The sequence below is a fragment of the Pectinophora gossypiella genome, chromosome 16 (genome assembly GCF_024362695.1).
Source record: "Pectinophora gossypiella chromosome 16, ilPecGoss1.1, whole genome shotgun sequence".
NCBI lineage: Eukaryota > Metazoa > Arthropoda > Insecta > Lepidoptera > Gelechiidae > Pectinophora > Pectinophora gossypiella.
Window position 1 is genome coordinate 5,917,971 of NC_065419.1, and position 12,727 is coordinate 5,930,697.

General features: G+C 36.4%; 2 protein-coding genes across 2 annotated transcripts; one reads left to right on the forward strand and one right to left on the reverse strand.

The window, feature by feature from the left end:
• Nucleotides 1-2,846: 2,846 nt before the first annotated feature.
• On the forward strand, nt 2,847-7,548 carry LOC126373711 (carboxypeptidase B-like). Its single transcript, XM_050019945.1, has 8 exons — nt 2,847-2,982; nt 3,674-3,757; nt 3,915-4,048; nt 4,622-4,782; nt 5,549-5,674; nt 6,481-6,586; nt 6,832-6,978; nt 7,303-7,548. The coding sequence occupies exons 1-8, from the start codon at nt 2,847-2,849 to the stop codon at nt 7,546-7,548; spliced, it is 1,140 nt and encodes a 379-aa protein (XP_049875902.1).
• Nucleotides 7,549-8,003: 455 nt separating this feature from the next.
• On the reverse strand, nt 8,004-9,700 carry LOC126373712 (carboxypeptidase B-like). The gene is made up of 7 exons (XM_050019946.1): nt 9,520-9,700; nt 9,310-9,443; nt 9,074-9,234; nt 8,875-9,000; nt 8,687-8,795; nt 8,361-8,507; nt 8,004-8,282 (listed from the first exon to the last, which is right to left on the reverse strand). The coding sequence occupies exons 1-7, from the start codon at nt 9,698-9,700 to the stop codon at nt 8,004-8,006; spliced, it is 1,137 nt and encodes a 378-aa protein (XP_049875903.1).
• Between the last annotated feature and the right edge of the window lie 3,027 nt (nt 9,701-12,727).

The following is a 12,727-nucleotide window of genomic DNA, read 5'->3' on the forward strand; positions in this document are numbered from 1 at the left end:
CTTCCGGAGTTACACGTTTGTGATTGCGGCACTGTTCATTGGACAGTGCACACGTACTAATAGTATAGCTACTGTGTGATAGTCAGTGCAGTGTTTTTACAGTATAGTTCAGTGTCAGTATAGAAAACAAATTGAAAATACAGAACATAGGTACAACTTAGCTTATCGTGATGATAAAACAACCCCTCCTTCCTTTATCCTTCATTACTTGTTTTTTTTCTTTCTTCTTCCCTTTCTTTAGTCTTTTTTTCTTTTTCTTTAATCCTTTGTTATCTTTTTCTTGATTATACAGTGGACTGAGCATTTTGAATAAACTTAAAATATTTCTTACTTAAGTATATATTTCTGAAAATATGTCTTTCTATATTTGTAATCAAATTCTTTCTTTTGACAAGACATGACTTATTATAGAGTTGCCTCAGTTAGCATTAAATTAATTGGTTGGGGAAATTTCTTACCTATTGTCCATTCCAACACAGTAAAAGCACGTAAGTAGGCACGTGCATCTACAAACAAGTAAAAAGTAGTCAGGTCCAACGAATCAGCGCCGCTAATTTTTCACTGTCCGTTCTAAAGTGGATACAAGATTAGAATTAGGAAGAGTATAAAACGCCAGACAGTGGCTGCGTCAGTTTCAATCAATCTCATTTGTGTGCAATTAGCTGTGACTGCTGTCCGCTGGTCGACGACAAAAGTTGAACCGTAAAAGTTTGAACCTCTATTCTGGATAGCAAGATTGAAATTTTGTCGTGAATACGACAGTGTAGTTCCGATACAGCAGAAGAAGACTCATCTGTTAATAACTTCTTATCTTCTTTTCTTTCTTCTTCTTCTTTCTTATCTGTTTATTCATAATTATATTTCCCTTCAACTTCAAACGCATTGATCGTGTCAGAAACACCATACTGCGATCCAAAATTCTAATTGTTAACGTGTTCCGTGCAAGAGTCAAATTGAAGTAAGATTGAGCAGGTCACGTCTACCATTTTCCTACCGATCTGTGAGAAAGAAAGAAAATATTTATTCGGCAAAAAATACATAATCACACATTGTTGAGTAGTAGTTAGAAATTAACAATAGAATTCTAAATAATGCCGAAACAGCTGCAGCTCAGCAACTGCCATAGCTTAGCTGTAGCTTGATTATGGCGCTGATTTTCAGCTGCAGCCGATTTATCATCAAAAACAATTAAACAAAAACTGGGCTCCTAAGTCTAAAAATACATAATTACACATTGTTGAGTAGTAGTTATAAATTAACAATAGAATTCTAAATAATGCCGAAACAGCTGCAGCTCAGCAACTGCCATAGCTTAGCTGTAGCTTGATTATGGCGCTGATTTTCAGCTGCAGCCGAATTATCATCAAAAACAATTAAACAAAAACTGGGCTCCTAAGTCACATTTGTTCTTATGAATCAAAAAGCAACAGGGACTATTCTATAGTGAGCAAAGATCACTACAGAGTAGTCTCTGAATAAAGACGGACGCAGGAGGAATCACTGGAAAGAGAGTTTTTTTTTACTTTGACTTATTGTAGACTTGCCGCAGATGGCATTAACTACTTGGCCGGACAAATGGGGAGCGCTGAAGGCTCTCACCCGGTACAACATTTACGACAATAGGCCTGAGGGTGCCCAGTTGGGCGCGAACCTCGACTCAGGGCGTCGTCAGAGAGGAAAAATATTTGAAAGAATTAATCCACCTAGTCATAGCGATAAGCGCTGATTGAGGGAAATGGTCGACCACGCCGGCGGGGTCGGTATCAGGGTCCAGCGGCTCAGCAATGGGACATTTCAAAACCTGACCCAAGCCAAGACCTGACGAGATTTATATTTCCTTTATTCAGTTAGGCAAAACAAACTGGCACTCTCACTAGAATCAGCCCGTTAACTTGACATTGTGCCGTCGTTTGATTGGCTGTGCGACAGCGAGCTGGGAGCCATAGTTGCGAGCTATGTTCGCGTAGTTTTCTGGCTGTGGTTTTCTAATCCGGGCACATCTCGTTCCGTTTTCGACACTCGCATTAGACAAGTTAGTCTTGTCATCGGCAAACGAGAATTTCGGACGCTTTGTTCGCGGACACAACTTTTGGCTGTTAAATGCTGATGTGTTCGCGATATTTTAGGGGAACTGATATGGTGAGTAGGGATCTATGTTTCCTTCTACTAGCAAATACCGAGTATCAACCACTAGACCTTGTCTCAATGTATCCATTTCTTCAAATCAACATTAAAAAAATATATTTGAGAAATAATAAGTTAATAATATACGTCCCTTATCAGTCATAAAAAACTCCTTAAGTTGACGCAAGTAGGTTGGTTGTCCAGAAAAAATATACCCCGAAAATTTTATCTATGATGTCCTGTCAAACGTATTTTTTGTAAAAACTGCAAAATTATACGTATAATTGGAAGTTAAAATTTTTTGTCACCGGATATTTATAAAAAAATCATTCGATTATATATGAATATTTTTAACTTATTTACACATATTTACCGATTTAATAAGTTGGTGCCTATTACGTTGCACAATGATTTTTTTAAATTTAACTTCCCTGTAAAAGCAAATGTTTGCGTAAGTAATATCATCCTAAAAAATATATAAGTAATTATAACTATTAATATTCATAGTGTAGTGTCAGTCATTATATTTTAAAAGGGTTCCTGGACTTTGCATTACAAGACAATTTAGCTACTTTTTATTTTATCAAGCACACCTATCGTAGTACAAGGTAGACTCGTAGTCAAAGATTACTAAAGCAAAAAACCGTTTTCGACATGTTTCTCTATCGGACACAAAATAATACAACAAGTTTTTTACACAGTGTATTTCAGATTTCATTGATATGGAGCACACATTGGACCATGGTGAACCTCGGCACAACGTATTTGCTGGCTTCGATAAACTGGACGACCAGAGTTCAGTAACCGTTGACACCAACGAAAATGGCACGCAGACAATACTCAGTGGCAAGCACAGAGGTAACAGTTACCTATAGACTGTATTTTTAACATTAGGACATGTACAGTCATGAGCAATATAATGTACCCACTTTAGGACTCTGTCGCACTAACATATTTGACATTTAGTGAGACTTACTGTTCAATTTGTCAAAAAAGTTAATGTGACATGGTACCAAAGTGTATACATATTAATGCTCGTGACCGTACGGGTCGCTTGCCAGGGTGATGAGATCTATATCCAACCTTCATCACACACGAAAGAAGGTGCACGCGGCCTGTAAAAAAATAACATGAGAATTGACGCCTCATGGAATGAGTGAGATCAATAAGACTAGTTAGATGTAAGTACACATATATTATTACGAATAACCCAGTTTCTATCTTGACACATAAAATTCTATCCTATGGTTGTTGTATATATTCTATCCTATGTAATTTACAGTTTAAACCAATTACAGGATATGAGTTCTATATATCAATATAGAAACTAAATACACGAAAATGCATTAATTTATAGTACTAAAATGCCTTAAAAGAATGGGAAAGAAGAAGTGACAGAAACGAATAGCAAGGATCACAAAAAACTCCAGACCTGCTGCTATACAAAATATATAGGATTAATTTTAAAATCAAAATGAACTAAATTGACAATTACAGATTATTGTTAATTTTAATTCTAATAAGTATGTAGTATTTTTTGTATTTTTAGTGAAATCTCTAGCAGAACAGAAACGCGAAAGCAGTGTTGGCATCAAAACTATAACCAGTACACAAAAACCGAAGAAACGGAAAGGTAATTCGAACTGATTAAAAATGACATTATTTTTCTTGATATTGATAAATAATTGATATAATAGTAATATTATTTTTTTACGATATATCGAAGCAAATAATTTTGTTTTAATTTTGAATTCACAAAAAATGCAATATAATTAATGATTTTTCTTTAGTTAAATTAATGGACTGGAAGAGGTTTCACAGACTCAAAGATATCTATGACTTCATAGATGAACTAGAGAGAGACTATCCTGCTATATGCACTGTCAGTGTTATTGGTCAGTCCGTTGAAGGCAGAGATATAAAGGTAGGTACCTACTTACTACCTCTACAATAATAATCATTTGTTGGTTTTTGTTACTAATATTTTTGCAAAGTAATTGAAGACTGAAGTATGACTGAAGTTCTATGTAGGGTCAGATTAATTTATTTCTAATAGTCACTATTCATTATAATGCTCATTTCATATACTTCATATACTAAGGTATGTCTAAAGATTTAATAGCTATCAAATGATGGTTGATGATGACTTCGACGATAAGATAATAATAATGTGATGATGTGTCATGATCACGATCATCAATTTACCAGTATACTCATATTCAATGACCTCAAAGTAATATTATAATCGATTATTGCTTTCGATCTTACAATAATTGTTTCCTATACCTGTGTTGCACCGTCCCCGACTCCAATATGTAGCAAGTTCATTCACCCTAAGGTTGTTTGGAAGAAATTGCTATTTAGAAATATGGCCGCCGATTGTACTTCTCTTGTCACATTTGTAATTGTTTTTAGTGTTGTGTTTATATGTGCAATAAAGCGTTTTTTTATTGTATTGTATCGTATCGTAATAATTATTATCGATTGTTACATGCAGATGTTAAAGATCTCAAACAGCGACGCGACCAACGCGGCGGTGTGGCTAGACGCATCCATCCACCCGCGCGAGTGGATCAGCACCGCGGTCGTCACCTACATCGCCGACGTTCTCGTCAAGAACTTCAAGAAGCTCTCCAATTCGCTTACCAATAAGGACTGGTTAGTTACAGTCTTGTTACAATGGATTTTTTATGGCAGTCACTTTCGTCGAAAAGATTCCACGTTGCAGGACATTGTATTAGATAATTATTAGTCGTTCTTCTTCACCATTGCGTTGACAACTTGACACCTGTAGGGCAACGTGGTAAAAAATTTTCAAGGTCATTTTATCGATTCTGACGATATAATTATGTCGTTTGGTGCTAATATGTGAACCCAAATAAGTCATGTCGTTCTGTCAAAATACGAACAGAATCACGTAACACGCATGTTAGGGAAAACTTATCGATTTCGACAAAATTTATTTAATCGATTGATAATTTTATCACGTTGCGCATGTTAGTCTTGCAGGACATACGTATTTTCTAGTATCGGTTGGAAGAAAACTTAATATAAATGGGACCAAAATACGACAGTGTTACGAGCTAATACAAGAAAACTTTAGAAAAGTAATAGAGCGCTGTTAATAAAAGGATAGTTTTCAACTAACAAAATAAATTACTTTTTAGTAAACGTCATAACACAAAATTACTATGGGTTTTGTATGAAAAATCAACCTGTGACGTCATAGAAAAACGTGACAAAATATCGCACTTATCATTACATTTTTCTTAATTAAAATTCATAATTAAGTTAAATAGATAAAAAAATACGTTGATTGTCACCTTTAGATCTGTGTTTATTTAGTAATCAGAATTCCAAAATTTATCTTTGACCTAGGGATCTTTCCGATTACCTATTTTCCTCACTAACGTATTCCTGTCAGGCACATTGTCCCAGTGCTGAACCCTGACGGCTACGAGTACACGCACACGTGCAACAGAATGTGGAGAAAGAACCGCGCGCGACACGACGGGGAGTGTGTGGGAGTTGACCTTAATAGAAACTTCAGGTAAGTATGAAGTTCCGGGTCTATTTGAACGGATTTGGAGTGAACGAACCGTATACAACGTTGGCATCTACGTTATGAGTTGTTGTAACGTTGAAACCTAACCTGACCTAACCTAGTGAACGCAGTTCTATAGGACCCAATACAAATCAAGAAACGATCATTCTCCGTCCGCTCCGCTTTTGCTCAAGTGGACGCGAACCTTAAATCTGTTTTCGTAATTATTTATTCAGCCGTCAAATTCAAGTGAACACTTTTTTCTTTACGTTTCAGAGGAGATAACAAATTTTAAAAATAACTTAATGCGCGAAACTGGTGAGGAGATATGCGTGGGTATCACAAAAAGGTTGTAAAATACATATTTACCTCGACCAGTAAACAAGGAAACATAATACAATATTTAATATAACGGATTTTTCATAATAATTAATAATAATCATGAGTACGTAATTCGTTGTAATTTCAACGAAGTCATGTATCTTGCTAACCAAAAGAATCACACTTCATATTGATAATCTTTTGGAAGATAATTTACCACCACATGGTGAATTTCGCCAAGATATATTCGCAAATAATTATTGCGAGACAGTCATATATGTCAATTGGGAAAGCAAGCTATGCATTATAAAACTTCATCAGCCGTACGACGCCCACTGCTGGGCATAGACCTCCCCCTAAAACTTAGCATGGTGCTATTTGCTAAAGCAGATCGATATCGCGAAACAACAGTTCAATACACGCAAATTTTAAAAGATCCTTTTTTTGTCCATAGAACTTCCAGGATAGTGATAATGTTGTTGTGTTGACAGCCTAGCATGGGGGAACAATGGCGAAGAGGGGTCGTCGGAGGAGCCTAGTAATGTATTCTATCGGGGGCCCGCGCCATTCTCCGAGCCTGAAACTATAGCTGTCAGGGTGAGTATTTGCATCTTTGCATCGCGTAATCTTTAAACACCTAGCCTTCGGATTTTTGGGGGTCTTACGATAGATGTTTATACAAGGGATGAGTTTAGCGGAACAATGAGCTGTTTGAGAACAGTACATTTCCAGTAATGGATCTTCTAATTAAGTATACAGAACGTGATAATAATATGTCATTATTCTTAATCATGCAAACCTCAACTAAAACTTAATTTAAGACACTCTTTTTCAATTTCTAGGACACAATATTGAACTCGAATACGCCGTTCAAGGTGTTCCTGTCGTTCCATAGTTACTTCGAGCTGATCATCTTCCCGTGGGGCTACAAGACGGACCCGTGCCCACACTACTTGCGACTGCTGGAGGGAGCCATGGTCATGTCGAGGGTAACCACGTAAGAACATATTAACCCGTAGACTAGAAGCGACTGGGCTTTTTAGTTGATGTACGAGTAATTTGTCAAAGTCTTACAGTTGATCATGTTTAAATGTACAGATAGAAAGGTATTTGTATAGATATCATTAATGTCGCTACTGAAGAAATAATTCCGCAAACTGATAAAAATATAACCTAAACTGAATAAATTATTTTAGAAACTCAATCAATAATTCTTTACTGCACAAAACATAAACTCAGAACAAATACACTGATAAAATTAGTATTGGAAAAAGTTACTCAGTTATAACTATGATAATTCTGTTCTCCTCTAGGCAATCTACGAGAAGACGGGCTTCATCTACAAGGTGGGGAACACGAAAGACATGACATATTTCGCATGCGGCACCAGCATTGACTGGAGCTATGGTATTGCCAAGATCCCTTACTCCTACATGGTCGAGCTCAGGAGTAAGAAGCACAAGTTCAAACTTCCAAGAGAACAGATCATGGAAACTTGCATAGAAATTTGGAGTGCTGTCAAAAGTCTCATGGATTATATCGACCAAAGTAAAGATTGATGAAAGCGAATAGAAATTGAAATTATTTTTCCAGAGTTTCGGACCAATCACCGTTGCGGATGGAATGTAAACTAAAAATTCAAATAAGTAAACCGATTTTGAGAAATAAAAATAACGTACCGAATTTGTTTTGTAATGCTTTTGTAAACAAAGTGTAAATAGTGTTTAAGTGACTATGAAATTAGATTACTTTTTGATTTATTTTCATTTTTATTTAGATTTTCATTACGCAGCTTAAAACCCCGGCTTATGTAACTCTTTAGATACCCTTCGGTTATATCTAGACCTATTTTTGAGCTTTATTTTATCCTAATAAGAGTTGCAGATTAAACGACTATCGCAAATCCTTCTGATATACTTTAGGTACAACCTCTAAACTCTTAAATGTGTTAATAAAGATAAACATTTATTCAATTATTAAGTACAAAACATCATGATATAAACGAAATACATAGTCACCGTAATTTACTAGCAAATATTGTACAATTTAAACATTTCTTCTTTTCAACAAACTCAGCGAGCGCTAAGACCCCTGCCAGGGTTTCCTTGCAGCAGTCGAGGATCTCTTCCCTAGGCAACTGGAATCGATGCTCCTTACTCCTCAACTCCACCAGGTATGAGAAGGGAATCTTAGCAGTTCCGTAGCTCCAGTCTATACTGGTCCCTGATGCAAAGTACATTATGTCCTTGAAGTTGCCCACTTTATACATGCGGCCGGTTGTGTCGTACATAGCCTGAAAATAATATCATTCTTATTTTTACTGAACTTCAAGTGAAATTCAAAAAAATATTCATAAAATCCATTCGTTTACTTTGGCCATGGTAGCGCCTCCTTCGATCAAGTTCACATAGTCTGGACAAGGATCAGATGTAAAGCACCAAGGAAATGATATAACTTCACTATAGGCGTGAAATGTAAGAAAAATCTTGAACGGTGTGCCGGAATATAATATCAGATTCTGTAAATGTACAAGATAATTAAAGCACATAATAACGGGTTCTTACCGCGTTTAAATGGGGATATGAGACTCCCGAACAACCGCGTAAACTTAAAACAATGTATAATGTACAAGATAGTTTACGAATTGAATATCAAAATAGCAAATTAAATTGAAGTAAGTACGTGGATTTGTTAGACCTTAATAGCAGAGGTTTCAGGTTCAGAGAAGGGTTCCAGGCCTCGATAATTTTGATGATTCGGATCACCCAGAGGAATGGCGTCAACTCCGCATTGGCCCCAGTTATAGCTGAAATTGAATCGCTAAATCAATTTATCACGACTATAGATAGATTATCTTAGTGTATAAGATAGATGTAATTTCGTACCCAAAATTTCTGTTGAGATCTACTCCCACAATTGTATTTCCGAAACGTGCGCGACTTTTACGCCACATTCGGTCCACGGCGTGCGTATGATGGTAGCCATCGGGGTTTACAACAGGAACAAAAAACCTTGTAACAATCAATGCATTATATTTCGATATTTTACGAATATGAAAGTAATGAAAATGAAGATGATTCTCACCAATCTTTGTTAGTGATATAGTTGGGGAGCTTGCTGAAGTTCTTAGCGATATAGTCGGCAATATAAGTCACGACGGAGGTGCTAATCCATTCTCGAGCATGAATACAACCATCCATCCACACCCCAGTGTTTGAGGCGTCGCTATTGGATATTTTCAACATCTACAGTGAGACAAGTATCAGAGTCAAACCAATATACAAAACACGATTATTAAAAATAAGGTCAAAGTTATTTACCTTTATATATCTTCCTTCTACGGATTTTCCTATAGGACAAACCGTGCATGTTGCTGGAAACTGTCGCTCGATCTCATCCATCCAGTTGTAAATCATACCTAAGGGATAGTAATCTTTCCAATCCATTACGCGATCTACAAAATTGAAAGTCAAATTTTGTAATTTAGCAGCTATGACAGAGAACGCTTTTTGTGATTCGTCTACACGCACCTTTGTTCCGCCAAGACTTATATCCAGCCGCACTGTTTTCTATCGATTTGTACCTTGGGCTTCGCGACCGGGGCACCACCATGGGTCCGTTGTCGTTGCCTGTCACAGCGAATGTGATGTCTCTGTCACCGAGTAATTTCTGCACCTGCATCGACCGGGTGCCTTCCACAAGAATCTCCATTGTACTACCATGACTACTGCATATGTGTATTGCTGGAATATCATCATATTATTAATCCTATTTAATAAGAAGATAAAAAATATACAGTAAATATATTTCAGTACTGGAATAGTATGAGGTATTTGTATGTTCTAGTCAAAATTTACGCTTGGATAGTAAAACTGTAATTAAACAGAGACTTTGTATAAAAATGTTACTGTAAGGTTAGTAAGTGAGACTTAGGAGACAGGAATGCTTGGAAATAACCGTTTGGGAACCAATATTAGGCAGCCAAATTACTGACACTGTATTACAACATTTGTCAAGAACATCTACGGGTCTGAGCCGAGACTTTTCCTGTAAGTAGTTACTTTTTCTCGTCTATACAGACTGAGGAGTTGCAGTAATTTTAGACGGATAAGATGTTTGACAAACAATATATGTAAGTATATAATAAAAACTAATGTTTCCAACCGAATAAAGATATCTTTGAGTTTGAATCTTCGCTATTTAATTTATTGATTCTCAGGTAGGATATAAATTACTTTTTTAATATTTTTTGGTTAGGTTTTTTTGTAGTGATTTATTTATGAGTTAAGTTTTATTAAAGTTGCTTTCATTGATAAGTGTTTTTGGTTATTTATCTTTCCTGCTTTTACAATTTTCATTACGAAAATATATTGCACTGAAATTAAGAACGAGTTGGTTTCTCTTACCGCCTTTTGTATCTAACCCTTTTAGGAAACTTTTTTGACCGTCTTTTAAATCTTTGATTTCCCATACTTTGAATCTACCGTATTCCGGTCGTGCCACTTTGAATTATTTTACTAAAATTTAGAATTATGCAAACGCAAATGATTTCTCTGAAATAAACACCTTCAAATTTTGACTTTTACTTAATAGTTTTTTTTTTTAAACTGTCACAAAATTGACTTTTACCCTGCGAAGTTAGTTACACGTCCAAAGATAAAACAAAACAAACGAAAAGTTTTTATTATTGCATAAATACGCTTTATAATGTTATGGTCCGCGGATATCCGTTTTGCTCTATGCTTTATATAAAACAAATTTTGGGTCTCCTGTGTCTTATTTTTATTTATTCGAGCTTAAGTACGTAACATATTATACGTATAAAACACAAGACGGGCCTCAACGGTATATAGGTCTCTCTACCATATCTGCTTCCTACGTTCAAGAGGGTCAAAAACCGCTAATCGCTATATTGACTGTAGACTCAGGCTTGAACCTAATCATCAGGCCTTACACATATTGTCCAGATGATTTAGTACCTAGGAAGCATTTTTTTCACGGCTATATAAGCTAGGTTAGGTAAGGTCTCCCACACTGTGGCAGAGGTCCCGTGGCACTTTGACCTAATCGGTAGATAATTATTAGACTTTAAACCCCTTTTCTAAAATACTGCAGACAATGCACGTAATTATGGAATATGCGTCGGCAAGTCGCTAGGCACCGCTCTATAATTAGATGTAATCAGATATTTCAGTAAACGCTTCCCTATCGTATACCTGTGCCTGTACAGTCCCCTCTAATGGATACAGCCCCTACTAAAGACTCCCATGGAGTAGGTACTAATGTATTTAATACTTCCATGCGGAATCCTTTTGTGGGCGTGATGTATTTTATGTAGATTTGGTTCGAATGACATTCTCTACTTACTTGTTCGTTGGAGGACCGTGTTGCTGGCTTGAAGAGCTTGGAGCTTTATCGTAATATTTTTTAGACATTTTATTTTTAGTAATCAAGACATCAGATCACCAGAGTCAGCCTCGGTGAAATGTGGGTAATTAGTTCATGTTATGATGGATGCACCTCTGACTATGTTACGACCTATGTTATGTTAATCAATATAATGTAGTCTATTCAATGTGTATCCAATACTGTTTTTGTATCAAACTTCAAAATTCAATGTCTTGATACCCAAGTAATAATACACGTAATATGCGTCCCACAATCGTAAGCTTGTTAAAATATTACCATTAGTCATCTTCGTCAAGTATTTTTTTGTAAGTACCTAATGTGTCGAGAACTAATAGTAGGTCCAATTCTGTCTCGTGTACCACTAACCAGACAGTGGCTGAAAATCCTTGCCACCCAACTGCGCCTTACGAAGGTTTGTCCCTCTGATTGCACCTCCCCTCAGTGTAATGATTATCACTACTTAGTTCACAAATCTTCTTACGTTTAAAACTTTGGTAGGGAAGAAACAAGAGCGAAAAGTTCTTGGACCTTTTGTTTGATGATCCACCTTTTTCTAATTTTTAAAGCAGGTGATGATTTGGAACTCTGGAATGATATGGAGCTTGGTCGGATAACATAAGATAAGCTCACGACAATATCCGAATGGGGAAGTCGGAGGTACGATAAGGTGCAAAATCCAATCAGTTTCTTGGAAAGTAATAAATTAACTGGTTGCACTTAAGGCCTCCTGGTTACTTACGTTTCTGTAATAGACCAAAAACAGCTAAAAAACTTTTATAATTATGACAACTATAAGTTCATAATTTCACCACTCGCTGGGCTCACTAATTGCACTTTTCCTCTTTGATTGTATATGCAACGCAAGACGAACTAAGTACCCTCACCTCAATGAGCTTTCTGTTAGACCAACGTGATAAGTGGTGAGCCCTATCGACGTCTATAACAGTCGAGCAAACTGTATTAGTGGACTATGTTAATCGGATAAATATCAACATAGGTACTGTTCTTCTAATAGATATACCCAATGCCGAATTTTCTCCACTTTAGTGTTGTTCACTATCGGTCCACTCTAAACCGCTTTAGATCTTCTGATTTCATATAGTGCTTTAAGCCAATATTTGCCATATTTATAGTTGACATATTTGTATTGTTCTTTTAATTTTGTCTGTATTACAAAATGGTAGCATTTATGGGTGTGAAGACTTCAGACTGAAGGTAGGGAATTTGGGGAGTTGACAATTAGCAGGAGTCGGGGGAAGGGGCGACCCCTACTTTGTTTTTCATTAGATGCTCCTTAGTCTGCCACGTCGCACCTCGTTTCACATCCTC